Source organism: Alosa alosa, chromosome 18 (assembly GCF_017589495.1).
Source record: "Alosa alosa isolate M-15738 ecotype Scorff River chromosome 18, AALO_Geno_1.1, whole genome shotgun sequence".
NCBI lineage: Eukaryota > Metazoa > Chordata > Actinopteri > Clupeiformes > Clupeidae > Alosa > Alosa alosa.
The window spans coordinates 623,761-645,000 of record NC_063206.1 but is presented as its reverse complement, the minus strand read 5'-3'; the positions used below and the strand labels follow the sequence as shown (position 1 = coordinate 645,000).

The 21,240-nt window shown below is 42.2% G+C and overlaps 1 protein-coding gene across 1 annotated transcript in view; it reads left to right on the top strand.

Annotated features, from left to right (window-relative positions):
- Window positions 1-21,240, top strand: part of LOC125311861 (guanylate-binding protein 1-like) — a 24,697-nt gene extending 3,457 nt beyond the window's left edge. Inside the window, exons 6-13 of the mRNA XM_048270225.1 lie at window positions 152-385; window positions 816-991; window positions 1,116-1,251; window positions 5,533-5,582; window positions 5,894-6,152; window positions 16,526-16,806; window positions 16,927-16,933; window positions 17,290-21,240. Of these exons, the coding sequence (XP_048126182.1) occupies window positions 152-385; window positions 816-991; window positions 1,116-1,251; window positions 5,533-5,582; window positions 5,894-6,152; window positions 16,526-16,806; window positions 16,927-16,933; window positions 17,290-18,017 (1,871 nt within the window). The 3' untranslated portion in view covers window positions 18,018-21,240. The remainder of the gene's footprint in view (window positions 1-151; window positions 386-815; window positions 992-1,115; window positions 1,252-5,532; window positions 5,583-5,893; window positions 6,153-16,525; window positions 16,807-16,926; window positions 16,934-17,289) is intronic.

Sequence of the window (21,240 nt, the reverse complement as noted above, 5' to 3'; positions counted from 1 at the left end):
CTTCACTGCTATTGGACTTGCCATCAGCCTTCACTGCTATTGGACTTGCCATCAGCAAGGCCTTCACTGTTATTGGACTTGCCTTCAGCAAGGCCTTCACTGCTATTGGACTTGCCTTCAGCACCTTCACTGCTATTGGACTTGCCATCAGCCTTCACTGCTATTGGACTTGCCATCAGCAAGGCCTTCACTGCTATTGGACTTGCCTTCAGCAAGGCCTTCACTGCTATTGGACTTGCCTTCAGCAAGGCCTTCACTGCTATTGGACTTGCCATCAGCAAGGCCTTCACTGCTATTGGACTTGCCTTCAGCAAGGCCTTCACTGCTATTGGACTTGCCATCAGCAAGGCCTTCACTGCTATTGGACTTGCTGTCTGCTTGTGTGGTGGAAGCTGTGCTGGATTCGAGCTTGCTAGTGTCTCTCTCCTTTTCTATCTTGAATACGCTGGGTTCATATAGTCGGTTGACTGTCCAGCTGCTGGTTTAGTCGGTTGACTGACCAGCCGGAGATTGAGGCTTCGTGCTAGCTAGGTGATTAAATTGCACACTTTGGACTGGCTGATGCATCTGCCGCGGTCTGAGTTTGTGTTTTGGCTATGGGGGCTTTCAGTACACACCCCTTGAACTTCGACATTTCGCCTCCACTGACACCATCAACATCGAGGTGCTCCACCTCTGCCGGGCAGCAGGGATCCTCCGGCGGAAACGCCATTTTGCACAGAGGCGCACGCCACTCTATCATCCGCATGGCACAGACTAAAGCATCCCTCCATCATCTCCATGGGATTTCTTGCCTAATCAACGCGGTTTTCCAGAGCAGTCCGCCTCCCGCAATCAACTCGCCCCAACAGTGTCAGTGGAGAATCTACAGCGACCAACAACGCAGCGAGAATCTGTCTCTCACATCTTGGACAACTTCGATGGAGCTGCTGAGAATGTCACATCACCATGTCAGACTGCGCCTGAATCACGCAAGACCTTCATCCGGAAGGTAAAGGTTCTCACAGCTGGTTCACGCAGGGAAGTTCTGCAGCATGCGCAAGACCCTCCTCCCACAACCCATGCTATTGAACGCACAATCTATCTGTAACAAGACTTTCATTTTAAACCATCAGCTTCACGCCTCATCACCTGGACTTTTTGTTTATAACGAGTCTTGGCTCATAGGAAATGACGCCATTCCACTTGGTGAACTCTGTCCTCCTCACTGCAGCTTCATGAATTCCCCTAGGGCTACTGGTCGTGGAGGTGGTCTGGTCACTGTTTATAATAACAACTTTAAATGTAGAATTGTACAAATTGATATGTTCTCCACTTTTGAGGTACAGCTTGTAAAGATAAATGCCACCCTCCTCTGTGCATTAGTTTACCGACCACCAAAAATTAAGCTTAATTGTAATTTCATTCAAGAATTTGCTGATCTACTATCTTTTATGGCCTCTCGCCTGACAATTTCATGATTTTAGGGATTTTAACATTCACATCTGTTGCCCATCAAAACCTTTGGTTAAGGACTTTTTATGCCTTGTGGACTCTTTCAATCTTGTGCAATCTGTTATGGCCCCGGACAAGCATCAGAAAGGCCACACATTAGACCTAGTATTGTCTTATGGTTTCAATGTTTCCAACTTAGAAATTATGGATGTTGGGATCTCTGATCATTTTTGATTTTATTTGAATCTATTTTGTTTGGTCCCCTGTATCTCCCCCTAAGTCCTATTCCTTTGCCCGTTCTATTAATTCCACCACAGCCACAACATTCTCTAATACTTTCATCCTCTCACTCACCTACTATCTCTGTTGCTATTTCCACCTGCTCTGACATTGAAAAATTCTGTCACTCTCTTTAATGCATCATGTCTTGAGACCTTAGACTGTGTTGCCCCACTAAAACAAAAGCTTGTCAAAACTATCACCACTCCATGGTTAAATGCCACTAACCCGTTCTGTCAGAAAATCTTGCAGGAAAGCAGAGCTTAAATGGAAAAAGAGAAGCTTCAGGTCTTCTATGACCTTTTCAGAGATTCTCTAAAGACCTACCAAAACTCTGTTAAGGCAGCAAAGGTTGAGTATTATGCTCAGCTTATCAACAATAATGCTCATAGGCCAAAAGTTTTATTTAATACCATTAACTCTATTATAAATCCTGCCTCTAAGGCCATCTACTCTTGCCCCTTCAACAGAAATCTGTGAGAAGTTCCTCAAATTCTTCATCGATGACAAAATAAAATCTCAAATCTCACCTCCAGATTCGGATCCCTCAGGGATAGAATTTTCACCTAGCTGCCTCCAACAGTTTCAGGCTATATCTTCCTCCCAGCTTTCTGAGGTTGTCTCCCATATGAAATCTACATCCTGCCACTTAGATGTTTTACCTGCACGCCTTTTAAAGAAGTTTTTACCATCATCTGCCCCTCTTGTATTGGCCATAATTAATCACTCACTAACCAATGGAGTGGTCCCTCAGGTTTTAAACGTGCAATTGTGCAACCTTTTACTTAAGAAACCTAACCTTGAGCCCAGTGACCTGAAGAATTATAGGCCTATTTCTAAATTACCTTTTTCTGTCAAAGATACTAGAAAAGGTTGTCCCTCTCAGGTTTCTTCTTATCTGAGTGAGTTCAATATATGTGATAAATTCCAATCAGGTTTTAGATCTCTGCACAGCACTGAATCGGGCCTTGCTTAAAGTCCAAAACGACATTCTCTTAGCAGTTGATTCTGATCTTGCCTCTTGGTGCTTCTTGATCTGAGTGCAGCATTTGACACCATTGACCATAACATCCTATTAAAACGCTTTGAGGATGAAGTTGGTCTCCAGGGTTCTGTTCTGCAATGGTTCTCTTCTTTATCTTAGTGATAGATCATTTTCAGTTAGTTTAGGCAATTTCTCCTCTTCCTCTGCCCTTATAAAGTGTGGTGTTCCTCAGGGTTCCATTTTGGGCCCTCTTTTATTCTCTCTTTATATGCTACCCCTTGGCTCAATTTTTAAAAGTATAACATTCAGTATCACTGCTATGCAGATGACACTCAGTTTTACCTGCCTGTTAACACTAATGGCATTTGTTCTTTGAGAATATTTTAACTGTCTCAGTGACATCAAATGCTGGATGGCAAGAAATTTTCTTCAACTGAACGAAAAGTAAACTGATATAATTATTTTTGGCCCTCCAAGTGATGTTTCTATCTTGAAAATGCACTAGGACCTCTCTCTGCAAACTGCCACAGTGAAGTAAAGAATCTTGGGGTTTTCTTTGACTCTCTTTAAATTTTAATAAGCAAATAAATAGTGTGGTCAAAGGCAGCTTTTTCCAGTTAAGAACCATTGCAAAACTGAAGCCCTTTTTTTGTCCCTTCTCCCGATCTTGAAACTCTTATATATGCTTTCATAACATCTAGACTAGATTATTGTAATTCATTATATGCAGGCCTGACCCACTCCACTCCTCAACAGACTTCAGCTAGTTCAAAATGCAGCAGCTAGATTATTAAGTGGCTCTAAGAAACGTGAGCATATAACTCCTGTGTTGGCTAAGCTGCACTGGTTACCTGTGGAGCACAGAGTTAAGTTTAAAATTTTACTTTTATCTTCAAAGCCCTCAGTGGTTTGGCACCTAGTTACATAGGTGACCTACTAATTCCTTACAGCACTCCAAGATCACTTAGGTCTTCATCTCAGAATCTTTCTATATCCCCAAAACACTTTTTAAGACTAAGGGTGATAGAGCCTCTCTGTTGTTGCCCCCCAACTCTGGAATAGCCTACCTGTACATATTAAGTCCCCTCCAACCATTGACTGCTTTAAGTCTAACTTAAAGACTTTCATTTTCTCCCAAGCTTTTAATCTACCTTAATACTTCCACACACACACACACACTTTTTATCTTTTATTTTATTTTTGACCAATTTGTGTATTATTTCAATTATTTATTTATTTCCCCCCCATGTTATATTGTTGTTGTACCATTGTCATTGTTTTATGTTTGTTTGTAAGCACTTTGGTTCAACTCAGTTGTTTTTAAATGTGCTATAGAAATAAAGTTGACTTGACTTGACTTGACACACACACACACACACACATCCATGTACACACACACACACATCCATGTATTCTCACACACACACATCCATGTACACAGACACACACATCCATGGACACACTCAGACACACACACCTCACCCCTCTAAACCAGGTGTACACACACACACACACACACACACACCACACCCCTCTAAACCAGGTGTACACACACACACACACACACACACCTCACCCCTCTAAACCAGGTGTACACACACACACACACACACACTTACACCACACCCCTCTAAACCAGGTGTGTACACACACACACACACACACACACCTCACCCCTCTAAACCAGGTGTGTACACACACACACTCACACACACACTCACACACACACACACCTCACCCCTCTAAACCAGGTGTGTACACACACACACACACACACCACACCCCTCTAAACCAGGTGTGTACACTCACACACACACTCACACACACACTCACCCCTCTAAACCAGGTGTGTACACACACACACACACACACACACAGACACACACACACACACACACTCACCCCTCTAAACCAGGTGTACACACACACACACACACACACACTCACACACACACACACACACACACACACACACACACACACACCCTCACCCCTCTAAACCAGGTGTACACACACACACACACACCACACCCCTCTAAACCAGGTGTACACACACACACACACACACACACACACACACCTCACCCCTCTAAACCAGGTGTGTACACTCACACACACACTCACACACACACTCACACCTCACCCCTCTAAACCAGGTGTGTACACACACACACTCACACACACACACACCTCACCCCTCTAAACCAGGTGTGTACACACACACACACACACACACACCACACCCCTCTAAACCAGGTGTGTACACTCACACACACACACTCACACACACACACTCACACCTCACCCCTCTAAACCAGGTGTGTACACACACACACACACACCTCACCCCTCTAAACCAGGTGTGTACACACACACACACACACACACACACACACACACACACCTCACCCCTCTAAACCAGGTGTGTACACACACACACACACACCTCACCCCTCTAAACCAGGTGTGTACACACACACACACACAGAGCTCTGCATCAGGCCAATGGCCCACAGAGAGCTTGTCAAACCTACTACCCACTACCAGAGAACGTGAGTCTCTCTCACACACACACATATACACACACACACACACACACACACACACACATCCATGTATTCTCACACACACACATCCATGTACACACACACACACATCCATGTACACACACACACACATCCATGGACACACACACACATCCATGGACACACACTCAAACACATGATGTATGTACATTGTTATTTATGCTTGTCTGCGTAATGGTAAACATGTGTTGTTATTTATGCTCGTCTGCGTAATGGTAAACATGTGTTGTTATTTATGTATTCTAACAGGCCAAACACTGGTTCTGTTGGACACAGAGGGATTGGGAGACGTCAAGAAGGTAACAATGACCCAATGACCCAATGACCCAATCTCAAACGCACCAATGATGTCATTTTACTCACTTTCTCCAGCTATATCTGTGTCATGAGGTCATAGGCCACTTGCTGATCTTAGCACTAGTTCCTGTTGCAGTTTAAAGTTACTCACTGACAGAGGGGTGCATACATTTCGTAGGGAGGAAACACTAACACTAACACCACAATAACAAGATGGGGGACAGGGTCTGCACCTGACTGCTCTTATTATCTCTGTTTTAGGGAGACCCAAAGCACGACACCAAGATCTTTGTTCTTATTATCTCTGTTATAGGGAGACCCAAAGCACGACACCAAGATCTTTGCTCTTGCCATTCTGCTGAGCAGCACTCTAGTCTACAACAGCCGAGGCACCATTGACAACCGAGCCATTGAGGAGCTGCAGTATCCTTCTGTCTCACCATATATACTATACTACTATACTATACTAGAGGAGCTGCAGTATTCTTCTGTCTCACCCTATATACTATACTATACTACTATACTAGAGGAACTGCAGTATCCTTCTATCTCACCATATATACTATACTATACTACTATACTATACTAGAGGAGCTGCAGTATCCTTCTGCCTCACCATATATACTATACTACTATACTATACTAGAGGAGCTGCAGTATCCTTCTGTCTCACCCTATATACTATACTATACTACTATACTATACTAGAGGAGCTGCAGTATCATTCTGCCTCACCATATATACTATACTACTAAACTATACTAGAGGAGCTGCAGTATCCTTCTGTCTCACCCTATATACTATACTACTATACTATACTAGAGGAGCTGCAGTATTCTTCTGTCTCACCATATATACTATACTATACTATTATACTTTACTAGAGGAGCTGCAGTATCCTTCTGTCTCACCCTATATACTATACTATACTACTATACTATACTAGAGGACCTGCAGTATTCTTCTGTCTCACCATATATACCATACCATACTATACTATTATACTATACTAGAGGAGCTGCAGTATCCTTTTGTCTCACCATATATACTATACTATACTATTATACTATACTAGAGGAGCTGCAGTATCCTTCTGTCTCACCATATATACTATACTATACTATACTAGAGGAGCTGCAGTATCCTTCTGTCTCACCCTATATACTATACTATACTATTATACTATACTAGAGGAGCTGCAGTATCCTTCTGTCTCACCATATATACTATACTACTATACTATACTAGAGGAGCTGCAGTATTCTTCTGTCTCACCATATATACTATACTATACTATTATACTTTACTAGAGGAGCTGCAGTATCCTTCTGTCTCACCCTATATACTATACTATACTACTATACTATACTAGAGGACCTGCAGTATTCTTCTGTCTCACCATATATACCATACCATACTATACTATTATACTATACTAGAGGAGCTGCAGTATCCTTTTGTCTCACCATATATACTATACTATACTATTATACTATACTAGAGGAGCTGCAGTATCCTTCTGTCTCACCATATATACTATACTATACTATACTAGAGGAGCTGCAGTATCCTTCTGTCTCACCCTATATACTATACTATACTATACTAGAGGAGCTGCAGTATTCTTCTGTCTCACCATATATACCATACTATACTATTATACTATACTAGAGGAGCTGCAGTATCCTTCTGTCTCACCATATATACTATACTACTATACTATACTAGAGGAGCTGCAGTATCATTCTGCCTCACCATATATACTATACTACTATACTATACTAGAGGAGCTGCAGTATCATTCTGCCTCACCATATATACTATACTACTATACTATACTAGAGGAGCTGCAGTATTCTTCTGTCTCACCATATATACTATACTATACTATTATACTTTACTAGAGGAGCTGCAGTATCCTTCTGTCTCACCCTATATACTATACTATACTACTATACTATACTAGAGGACCTGCAGTATTCTTCTGTCTCACCATATATACCATACCATACTATACTATTATACTATACTAGAGGAGCTGCAGTATCCTTTTGTCTCACCATATATACTATACTATACTATTATACTATACTAGAGGAGCTGCAGTATCCTTCTGTCTTTTTCCACATATATACTATACTATACTATACTAGAGGAGCTGCAGTATCCTTCTGTCTCACCCTATATACTATACTATACTATACTAGAGGAGCTGCAGTATTCTTCTGTCTCACCATATATACCATACTATACTATTATACTATACTAGAGGAGCTGCAGTATCCTTCTGTCTCACCATATATACTATACTACTATACTATACTAGAGGAGCTGCAGTATCCTTCTGTCTCACCATATATACTATACTATACTGTACTATACTAGATGAGCTGCAGTATCCTTCTGTCTCACCATATATACTATACTACTATACTATACTATAGGAGCTGCAGTATCCTTCTCTCTCACCATATATACTATACTACTATACTATAGGAGCTGCAGTATCCTTCTGCCTCACCATATATACTATACTACTATACTATACTAGAGGAGCTGCAGTATTCTTCTGCCTCACCATATATACTATACTATACTATGCTATACTAGAGGAGCTGCAGTATCCTTCTGTCTCACCCTATATACTATACTATACTATACTAGAGGAGCTGCAGTATTCTTCTGTCTCACCATATATACCATACTATACTATTATACTATACTAGAGGAGCTGCAGTATCCTTCTGTCTCACCCTATATACTATACTGTACTATACTACTATACTAGAGGAGCTGCAGTATTCTTCTGTCTCACCATATATACCATACTATACTATTATACTATACTAGAGGAGCTGAAGTATCCTTCTGTCTCACCATATATACTATACTATACTATACTATACTATACTAGAGGAGCTGCAGTATCCTTCTGTCTCACCCTATATACTATACTATACTATACTAGAGGAGCTGCAGTATTCTTCTGTCTCACCATATATACCATACTATACTATTATACTATACTAGAGGAGCTGCAGTATCCTTCTGTCTCACCATATATACCATACTATACTATACTATACTAGAGGAGCTGCAGTATCCTTCTGTCTCACCATATATACTATACTATACTAGAGGAGCTGCAGTATCCTTCTGTCTCACCATATATACCATACTATACTATACTACTATACTATACTAGAGGAGCTGCAGTATCCTTCTGTCTCACCATATATACTATACTATACTATACTAGAGGAGCTGCAGTATCCTTCTGTCTCACCCTATATACTATACTATACTAGAGGAGCTGCAGTATCCTTCTGTCTCACCATATATACTATACTATACTACTATACTAGAGGAGCTGCAGTATCCTTCTGTCTCACCATATATACCATACTATACTACTATACTATACTAGAGGAGCTGCAGTATTCTTCTGTCTCACCATATATACCATACTATACTATACTATTTTACTATACTAGAGGAGCTGCAGTATCCTTCTGTCTCACCATATATACTATACTATACTGTACTATACTAGATGAGCTGCAGTATCCTTCTGTCTCACCATATATACTATACTACTATACTATACTATAGGAGCTGCAGTATCCTTCTGCCTCACCATATATACTATACTACTATACTATACTAGAGGAGCTGCAGTATTCTTCTGCCTCACCATATATACTATACTATACTATGCTATACTAGAGGAGCTGCAGTATCCTTCTGTCTCACCATATATACTATACTACTATACTATACTAGAGAAGCTGCAGTATCCTTCTGTCTCACCATATGTATGTAGGATTCTCTGGTTGTTACGTTGTGTTTTAGTTCTAATGTCTGTATTGAAGATGGTCAATAAAGCTTGACGGCAGGATCAGGATCGGCGATTAGATGATGATTTATTGTAGATGGTACAATAATGAATAACAGAACACAGGCTAAGTCTCGAACAGTAAAACTGTGCAGAGTCTAACAGTTGTGCTTGTTGTTAGAAGCGGCGGCTGAGCCTTCCGACAGAAGATGCTCCTTGGTCGCTTCCTCGATCCGTCTCAGAGTCAAAACCTAAGACCAAGCCTGTTATACAAAAACATACAAACGAAAATCATGCCAACGTGGCAGGTGCCAACCAGTGTACAAAACCAGGCTCTGCCCAGATGGATACCAGCCCTGAATGGCCCATGTTATGTCTGATGTTCCTCGGATGTTCCCACACATCAGCCTGTCTAACCTTCCTGCTGGTGCACAGGCCTAAGGCACAGTTATGTTATGTACAATAGTATGGACCTCTCCCCGTTGTATACTACACACAGAAGTAACATATGAACACATCAGAATACAGTAAGAATACCCCAGAATTCTACAGTCCCCCCTCTTGATCAATAAAAAAAACACAGATTTTGTATAGATCAAACAATCGTAAACAGAGTCTAATGTGTCCTAACAAAAAATAGAAAAATAATAAAACCAAGCATTACTTCTCAGGCACCTTGAAAGAAAACTTAAACACTGATTATGTTGCTGATTATTATCCCTCTGTCAGAGGGTTAAAAGAAAAGGAAAACAAAGTCTTTTGGAAGTTCAGGAAACCGGCTGGCAACACTTCAGTTTAAAGGCAAAGTCTCGGTCCCAGATGTTGTCTGTGGCTCCCGGCAACCTCATAGGCACATGTGGAGTGAAAAGAAAGAGAAGTATCAGTCGAAGGATAGTCATGAAAACAACAGTGTATATATATATATATATAGTCATCTATTATAGGGGTGTAGCAACCTCCCAATCCTGGTCCCCCAGTGAGTCCCCGGTTAACCCGTTGCTGCGTGTTCAGCTCCCTTACGGGTGTCCCCAGAAACCCACCTCTAGAACCAGGACTACAGGATTACTCCCCCCTCTTGATTGACTTAGAAAGGTGATCAATCCAACTCATCATTCCACATTTTTGTCTGGTCATTCTTACCAATATGTCATTAACGTAATCCCTGTCAACACCTTTTTTTTATTTTAGCTACCATTGAAAATAGACTAGAAATGTAGCCTAGAAATCTAGACGCACCCTAGCTAGGGTTAGTCTAGCAACTCTCCATTGGCTTGCGAGCTGGAAAAATTAAACTTCGATAGGGCCAATCACATTGTGTATAGAGACATTAGGCGGGCTTAACATAATGATTGATAGCAGAGGTGCAACGGTTTGACTTGAATTCCCTGCTACTTGAAAACAAAGTGCTTGCTGTTGGCGAACAGCGTGACACGAGTTAAGCTTTTTTTAAAGGAAATTTCTGTTTTTTAGCACTTTAAGGCCCTTTTCTGGTTTGTTTTGGATGAACTAAAGTGGTGGACACCAACATTTTGACGATTGGTCCTGTCTCGACTTCTCTGACTCGTTTTGAATCGCCTTTGACTTCTCAGGGTGGCTGGCAATGGGCATACTGTAGTAGGCTACTCAAACATGTCCTAAAACAACCCTTAACGTTCGTTTTCAAAACTCACCGGGTGATTAACCCACCCCTCGGACTGAGCACTGCCAACAGTGAGTGCCCAGACCCTACATTTAAATGTGGGTCTGGCTCAACAGGCTAACACACACACACACACACACACACACGTGAAGGAAATGAGTACCAGCCACCAGCTGGTAAAATATGAAAGTGGTTGATCGAGTTCAGACACAAAGTAATAATTTAATATTGAGTTGCTGGTGAAATTGACCCAAAAAGCTGCCAGTGGCTGGTAAATGTATACTAGCTCGTCAGGCTACTAGAAATTAGGAATAGAATGTAGATTCTCGTCTTTTACATAAATAGCACCAGCGGCGTCTAGTCAATAGAGGGCGTTAGAGTGCCGCCCACCTGGAGGACAATGTTTTACTGTTTTCATTTTAAAATACATGTTTCTGGAATAATTAATTACAGCTTAATTTAAGTATGGTGTGTTTAAAATATGGGGAAATATGTTCCTGACTATCCCCTCTCCCCTCTGAGGCGCTAGAAATATTGCCATTCAGTGACACGGCTCAGCCAATCACATACATCTCTGAATGTTGCTCTAGAAATATTGCTATTCAGTGACATGGCTCAGCCAATTACATACATCTCTGAATGTTGCTCTAGAAATGTTGCCATTCAGTGACCAAGCTCAGCCAATTACATCTCTAAATGTTGCCATTCAGTGACACGGCTCAGCCAATTACATCTCTGAATTTTGCTCTGCACCTGGCAACATAAATGGCAGCCAATCAGTATCCTACAGAGATGTAACGATACACTCAACTCACGATCGATTTGGAACAATTCATTGTTGCTTGACTTATCGGCTGCCTTTGACACGGTTAATCATCGCCTCCTCTCTATACTCGCTAACATGGGAATCTCTGGCTCTGCTCTGTCCTGGTTTGAATCCTACCTCACAGGATGCTTGTTTAATGTATCATGGCTTGGACAGCTGTCCGCGCCTCACTATCTCACCACAGGGGTCCCTCAGGGATCAGTGCTGGGCCCCCTTGTCTTTGCTATCTACACCACCTCCTTGGGACAGATTTTCTGTTCGCACAGCTTCTCATACCACTGCTATGCAGACGACACACAGCTCTATCTGTTCTTTCCACCTGATGACCCCTTGGTCTCGGCACAGATCTTGGATTGCCTCTCAGACATAGCTACGTGGATGAAGGCACATCACCTCCAGCTAAACCTCTCAAAAACTGTACTGATGGTCCTCCCAGCTAAACCTACAGTGGGTCCCCGTTAAGTTTGGACGGGTTCCTTCATGAATCACGCACCCCATTTTCTCAGCAGAAATGGCACAAACTGCAGTTGACACAAACAACCACAAGGTGTCACTTGGGTGCCACTACTATTTTTGATGCGACTGACTTACTGCTTCCATGACGCAGCGGGGGCACGGGAAATTGATCACGGTAGTTTAAGCTTACACTTGACAAAACATTCTAATATGAAAATGTAGATGCAATTGTTGTAAAATGGTGCAGCTCCTTTAAGAAAGCACCGTGTGCAGGGATGGAGAGAGAAAGCGAGAGGGATAGGCCTATGTGTGTTAGAACTTAGCGTGTGTGTGGAAAAAGTACGTGCTGTTGAGACTGGGGCGAGTCATATTCAAAATAATGCAAAAAAAAAGAAATTATCCTCATTCATTGCAACCAAAGCATGCCTGCTTTGCCCGGCGTTCAAGCGAAAAATATATCAAAGCACCTTTTGGCGTTTGAATGTTGCACGAAAAAAATGTTTAAACAGCTGGACAAATGATTTAGCTAATTGATTATATAACCTGTACACCAGCAATTGTTGAACATTTACCTGTACAAGTGCATTGACAGTAGCCCAGCCTAACAGCATGTTGTAGGCCTACTGTAGAAATTTCACTTAAATTGCAACCGCAACATGCCTGCTTGCCAACGTTCAAACGACAACTAAAAAGATAATAAAACAACAAGAGGGTTGAGTCTGAATGACACTGAGTTTTTAGACACTGAGTTTTTGTAGTTAAGAAATATTTTAGGTATAAAAAAATGGTCATTCTTCAATCTCTTTCACTGACGCCTATGGAAAAGGCTTAGCGCGTCCCAAAACAACGATCAATGGTCATCAAATTTCTCTCTCACATTGCTCCTCATAACCATCTATAAAAAAGTATTTTTCTTTTCTTTTTGAGCACATCGAATCCCAGGACATAAGCACTAGACCTTATAATAGGCTCGAGATATAATTCCAAAGGGGCAGATAGGGGCCACTGCACTTAAAACTTAAAAAGATGAAGCTTTCGAACTTTGAAATTGCGATCAGTGACTGGCATCGGGTGAAGCGAAGCTTTTCGAAGTTGAACAGGCTATTAAAACTATTTGCGCACCTCCATGTCACAGGAGAGACTGGGCTCTCCTTCTATGAAAAATACGTTAGGCTACCTGCAAACAGGCCTATGATTTCATTGCTGAGTTTGCTTGACAAAGCAAGAAAATGTTTTTTTTTTCCTGAGTCAGGATATGGCGAGTCAGTGTCATTTATTTGTCAATGTTAGCCTATAGATACAGACCAGTACATCTTATCAATAGTTTGAATGTCGTGTGTGTTTCTGCTCATTGACAAATACCGTTCAGCACAATGATTCATGCCCAATTAATTCCCCTGTTAAAGTGTTCGCCTTTGTTACACTATTTGGTTTTCGTGATGTAGCCTATGATAAACACCATATGGCCAAATATGTGACTCAGCTAATGTTATAGGCTATACAATTGAATTTCCCCTCTTAAAGGCAAGCTGGTGTAGCTTATTAGACTAGGCTACTATTAAAATACACCGCCCGGTAGCCTTGGCTATGTGTAAAGTAAGCTATCGCATGATTTCATGTGAAAAGGGCCTTGCATCTGTCAAGTTCGCACAGGGCCTTGCATCCCCTTGCGACGGCCCTGCAGCTCCTCCTATGACAGCGAGGAAAAAGTTAAAATACGCTATAAACCCGGGAAAAGTTGACAGGTTTGTTTCGGTCCCGGTGATTATTTGTGAAATTGTGCAAACGACAGCCTTTTCAAGGCATTTCAAGGAAAGAGTCGTAGCATGCAAGCTCCCAAATTGACACAGTAGCCTAAGGCATCAATAAATTGTTGGGACTGGGGAGGGTCATGCGTTTTTTCTCAATCACTTTGGAGGGTCATAGAAAAAATTCTTGCTGGCGAGGGAGGGTCACGTCTTTTTTGACTAACGCTCCCAAAACTCCTCCGGTAGCCCCTTAATTAAATAAATAACGAACAGTCCCTAATTGATTAATAGCCTAGGCCTACACCAGCAATTGTTGAACATTGACCTGTACAGGACATTGACAGTAGCCCAGCCTAACAAGCAAATGTTGCAAAATACATCAAAAGACGCAATTAATCAGAAATAAATAATGTAATCTGCATCACTTTATTTAACAAACTGCAAGCAACAAGAGCATTAAGTTCGCTGTAAGGCCAAACCCAAGAGCAAAGCTTATCTGTTAAGGCAGTCGATAGGCTATATAACGAGCTGTGTGCCTGGAAAGACGATAGATGACGGCTCTGGTCATCCCATACCCTCCCCCCACTTCCTGTAGCCTACCATTATGAAGGCCTGTAGCCTAAAACGACTCGTTGCCGTTTTGTGACATTAAGCTTTTTCACGTTAAGCCCCCCTCCCCCATCCTCTTCTTTCACAAGCAGTGGGGGAGCGTGGGGCACAAAGTAACACTTTTTGGTAGGCAAAGGAGGGTTCTCCGCGCTTCTGTCGTTTGGCCACAATCATCGAAACGTTAGTCAAAGTTTAATAATGTTCTGCACCTTTTACTAAAGAATAAAGAAAATTAAGAAGACATCTGAGCTGCATCGGCGTCTCTCCTTCTCTCTAACACTTTTTGGCTTTGGCTAAATATTTCTAAAATCATTTTAGTTTCACTAGTCACATGTTTTAACAAGCAACACTTGTTATTGAACTAATAACAGACGTGTGTCGAAAAATGACTTTATTTTCCATACGGAGAAATAACATATGCAGAGTCTAACCAAGGTCAATCTTGCCAAAAAAAAAAGCCCTCAAACCTGAAAACACATGAGGCAAAGTGCAAAACATCACAAAACTAACTAAACTAACACGCCGCATATTTTTGTATTGCAATCATTGTAGCCTACAGTTGTAACAGCGCGTAACAGTCGTTTTACTCCCCGGATGCGCTCATTATAAAGAGCGTTTGCGTGTCCCAAAACAGCTATCAATTAATCACCAAGCGTCTTATAAACAAGTATTGCCAGGAGCAACACCTTGCAAAAATGATAACAATAGGCCTAGGCCTTTATATGGCTCTGCTCCTGCCTAAATTCGAACTCAGAACTACCTGAAAGTTGCAGACCTGTTCTGGAAATCTGGCGCATTAACCCACTCGACCGTCAGACAACGCTATCTGCTTCGAGTAGGCCTATTGGGTAGGACTGTAGCCTACACTGGTTGCTGTGGCACAGTCTTGAGTGACCGAATTCGTTTTTCTTTGTCATATCAATGCTGTCATTTTGTTAACATTACTGTTAAGAAGATGCTGTAGGCAAAGTCTATATTTCAACCTCATTAGTGTAGTAAAAAATCAGAACTATTCACAAGGTTTCTGGGCAGCATATTTATGTTCTGTTAGCAAGCGAACTTCTCATGACTACCGACAAAGTAGCCTACTGCCAGCTGACGAAGCTCTCATTTTAAAACATTACTGAGAGACAGGCACTGTACAATCAAGAAATCTTGCCACTGAATCAAAAACTATGTTTAACATTATGTACAAGGCTTAGGCTACAGTGGACTAGCATGTTGCAGGGGCTGCTAAAAAACACAGAAGCGCGCACTGAAAGCTTCGGCCAATCACAGCCCTTGCTGTCGAATCGCGCCGTCTGGTTCGACCGTGGAACTCCACAGCGGACTATGCTGCCCCCAAGCGGCTGCAGTTGTACTTACATTTCACCATTCACCATGATCGTGAATGAAGTGTCAATTTTTAACTGGGACCCACTGTACCATACACCATGACATCAACATCGAAATTGACTCCCTGATTGTTATACCTACCAGGGCTGCAAGAAATTTAGGAGTCGTTTTCAACAACCAACTTATCTTCTCCAATCATGTTGCCTCTGTCGCCTAGCTTAGCATTGTGAATGGAATCTCACGTCGCCGAATAGCATGTCGTGGGTTAAAGTGAGCCAGCAACAACAACAAATTATTAGTGGATTAGTGTGTGCGTCACCTCACTGTGTGTACACTGTGTGCTGAGTGTGTTTCACTAATTCACAGATTAGGATAAATGCAGAGACCAAATTTCCCTCACGGGATCAAAAGAGTATATATACTATACATACTATACTATGCATCTTTGAAAACACATATGCTTATCGTATTCTTTCTGTTTGTCTGTATTTTTTAAGTTCTGGGTCATCTAGTGCAGCTGTACGTGGACACCATCTCCAACGGTGGGATGCCCTATCTGGAGAACGCTGTGGTGGCCATATCGCAGATAGAGAACAAGGCAGCGGTGGAGGACGGGGTTGGCGTGTACCGGAGCGGCATGGAGCAGCTGAAACAGTCCTTCCCTGTAGAGCTGACGCTCATCACCTCTGAACACCAGCGTCTCCACACAGAGGCCGTTCAGACGTTCATGAAGCGACGCTTTAAGGATGATCAGGGAGAGCACCTGGAATCTTTAGAGGTAGACGTTCACATAACACCTAATCATAACATTAGTACCATTTGGAATCTTTAGAGGTAGACGTTCACATAACACCTAATCATAACATTATTACCATCATGTATGTTCATATGTGGAATCTTTAGAGGTAGACGTTCACATAACACCTAATCATAACATTAGTACCATATGGAATCTTTAGAGGTACACGTTCACATAACACCTAATCATAACATTAGTACCATATGGAATCTTTAGAGGTAGACGTTCACATAACACCTAATCATAATATTAGGTATTGTAGATTGGGTTCCTCATATATGGAATCCTTAGAGGTGCTGTAGATTGGGTTCCTCATGGAATCTTTAGAGGTTCTGTAGATCATATATGGGATTTTTAGAGGTGCTGTAGATTGGGTCATCATTATTATGTATTGCCATGCATTTCATTAAATGCTTGGTTTCATTTTAAAACTATCTTTGTCTCCTGAATGTCTCCTGAAAGCTCTTATCTTGGAGCAGAAGGTGAAGGCTGACGAGGAGGAGAAGCACAGGCTGGAAGCAAAGATGAAGGCAGACAGGGAGAGTTTTGAGGAGAATATAAAACAGATAGCCGAGAATAAGGAGAAAGAGATGAGCCGTAGCCAAGAGGAGTTTGAGAGGGCACTGAAGAGTAAGCTGCGGGAGCAGAGAGAGATGCTGGACACGGGTCATGCTGCGCAGGCCGAGATGCTGAAGCTAGAGATCGAGGAAAGCCGGAGGAAGCACGAGGAGAGCCAGGCTCTGCAGGCCAGGCAGCACGAGCTGATGTTGGAGAACTTAAGGAAGGAGCGCCAGACGCAGGAGCAGAAACACGACCAGGCTATGACTCAGATGAATCTGCAACACGAGCAGACCCTCACTGAGATGAGAAACCAACATGAACAAGTCATGGCAACGATTCAGGCTGAGAAAGAAAGTCAGGAGACGATGCAGGCGATTCGGGAGAACAACCTGGCGATGAAGACTCATAAACTAATGCAGGAGTTAGAGGAGACCAAGAAGTCGGGCGCGGAAAGCCAGGCGGTGCAGGCCCGAGCCATCGAGGAGAAGATGGAGAGGCTGAGGCTGGAGAAGCAGGAGATGCAGCAGCAGCACGAGCAGGCCATGGCCACGCTGAGACAGCAGTGTGAGCAGATGAGAAACGTCACGGTGAAAATGCCAAAACAAAAAGAGTCATGTACTGTCCAGTGAAAAAACGACCTGTCATGACCAGCAAGTTGAGAATTAGAACTACAGCACTATGGGGGATAATGGCTGCCGAGGTGTCCCCATATATGGAATTAATGGACTAGGGGGAGGCCAAGAACTCCACGAGTTCCTCCACCATGTCGGGACACCTCTGCCATTTTAGGACACCTTGAATGCCATTATCCTGCTTATTCCCCGGCTACAACTCATGTAGCGCTGCTGTCGGGTGGAAACCTTGTATCTCCAAATCCAATCATTTCCAGAAAATAGAATACACCTTTTTTTTTTAAATAATCCAACATTATGCTATCAAATTAAAAAAAAAAAACTAATTTGGAGATACAAGGTTTCCACCCGACAGCAGCGGTATATAAACAATAGTCATGCATTTACAGCACACAAAGGAAACATGCAACTCCACAACTTTGGAACAATAATAGGCCAATATCTAACACCCTTTCATGTCAAAATTACTTGAAAGGGCTGTTGCTGACCAACTTACTACCTATCTATCTCACAATAGTATCTTAGAGAAATGTCAATCTGTCACTCCACTGAAACCGTCTTGACCAGAGTTACAAATGATCTTCTTACTGCTGATTCTGATCAACCATTATTGTTATTGTTTCTTGACTTTAGTGCAGCCTTTAGACACTATTGCCCATACTGTACTACTTAGCTATTTAGAGAAGCATATTGGGGTGCAGGGGACACCAGGGGCCTATTGCACAAAACTAGGATAAGGGATTAAGCCGGGATATCTTGGTTATCCTGGCTCAATTTATCTGTGATCCAGTTGCACAAAAGCGGGATAGGGGGCAGCAGGATGTCCAGGGGACAGTGCTTAGCTATATTGGGGTGCAGGGGTTAGGGTGCTTTCTTGGTTTCACTCTTATTTATCAAATAGAACTCAACCTGTATAATAACATAATCTCTGCATTTTCTGAAATATACTTTGGTACCCCAGGGATCAGTACTTGGCCCTATGTTTTTTTCTTTATTTATTATTATTTTATTTTGTACTTGTTGAGTATGTTTTGTCTTATTTTTTTTTTCAAATTTGTAAAGGGTATTGAAATCGTGTTGCATGGTGATACTGCACTATAAACAATACATGGATTGGTTGATTGATTGATTGATTTGATTGATTTATATGGAACAGTGATCAAACTTTTTTTACCAGACCTACTTCATAGATGTCCCAATATACAGAATATCCACCTAGTCAGCCAGAAGTGAAACACAATCAGACAGTTTTGTCTCCGGGGATAAAGTGAGATATGAAATGATACAATCAGACAGTTTTGTGTCTGGATATAAAGTGAGATATGAAACGGTACAATTCACGCAGAGATTCACACAAACCACATTTGAAAACGTGTGAAGTTGCAAGAAGTGATGGTGGGTGAAAGAGGGCAAGAACTTGGTGTCATCATGTCACACACATGGTAATAAGCACTCACAGCTCAAGAACTTGGTGTCATCATGTCACACATGGTAATAAGCACTCACAGCTCAAGAACTTGGTGTCATCATGTCACACACATGGTAATAAGCACTCACAGCTCAAGAACTTGGTGTCACCATGTCACACACATGGTAATAAGCACTCACAGCTCAAGAACTTGGTGTCACCATGTCACACACATGGTAATAAGCACTCACAGCTCAAGAACTTGGTGTCACCATGTCACACACATGGTAATAAGCACTCACAGCTCAAGAACTTGGTGTCACCATGTCACACACATGGTAATAAGCACTCACAGCTCAAGAACTTGGTGTCACATAAGCACTCACAGCTCAAGAACTTGGTGTCATAATGTCACACACATGGTAATAAGCACTCACAGCTCAAGAACTTGGTGTCATCATGTCTCACATGGTAATAAGCACTCACAGCTCAAGAACTTGGTGTCACCATGTCACACACGTGGTAATAAGCACTCACAGCTCAAGAACTTGGTGTCACCATGTCACACACGTGGTAATAAGCACTCACAGCTCAAGAACTTGGTGTCACCATGTCACACACGTGGTAATAAGCACTCACAGCTCAAGAACTTGGTGTCACCATGTCACACACATGGTAATAAGCACTCACAGCTCAAGAACTTGGTGTCACATAAGCACTCACAGCTCAAGAACTTGGTGTCATCATGTCACACACATGGTAATAAGCACTCACAGCTCAAGAACTTGGTGTCATCATGTCACACATGGTAATAAGCACTCACAGCTCAAGAACTTGGTGTCACCATGTCACACACATGGTAATAAGCACTCACAGCTCAAGAACTTGGTGTCACCATGTCACACACGTGGTAATAAGCACTCACAGCTCAAGAACTTGGTGTCATCATGTCACACACATGGTAATAAGCACTCACAGCTGAAGAACTTGGTGTCATCATGTCACACACATGGTAATAAGCACTCACAGCTCAAGAACTTGGTGTCATCATGTCACACACATGGTAATAAGCACTCACAGCTCAAGAACTTGGTGTCATCATGTCACACACATGGTAAATGGTAATAAGCACTCACAGCTCAAGAACTTGGTGTCACCATGTCACACATGGTAATAAGCACTCACAGCTCAAGAACTTGGTGTCATCATGTCACACTCTTGGTAATAAGCACTCACAGCCATGTCTCACATGGTAATAAGCACTCACAGCTCAAGAACTTGGTGTCATCATGTCTCACATGGTAATAAGCACTCACAGCTCAAGAACTTGGTGTCATCATGTCACACACGTGGTAATAAGCACTCACAGCTCAAGAACTTGGTGTCATCATGTCACACACATGGTAATAAGCACTCACAGCTCAAGAACTTGGTGTCACCATGTCACACATGGTAATAAGCACTCACAGCTCAAGAACTTGGTGTCATCATGTCACACACATGGTAATAAGCACTCACAGCTCAAGAACTTGGTGTCACCATGTCACACATGGTAATAAGCACTCACAGCTCAAGAACTTGGTGTCATCATGTCACACACATGGTAATAAGCACTCACAGCTCAAGAACTTGGTGTCACCATGTCACACACATGGTAATAAGCACTCACAGCTCAAGAACTTGGTGTCACATAAGCACTCACAGCTCAAGAACTTGGTGTCATCATGTCACACACATGGTAATAAGCACTCACAGCTCAAGAACTTGGTGTCACCATGTCACACACATGGTAATAAGCACTCACAGCTCAAG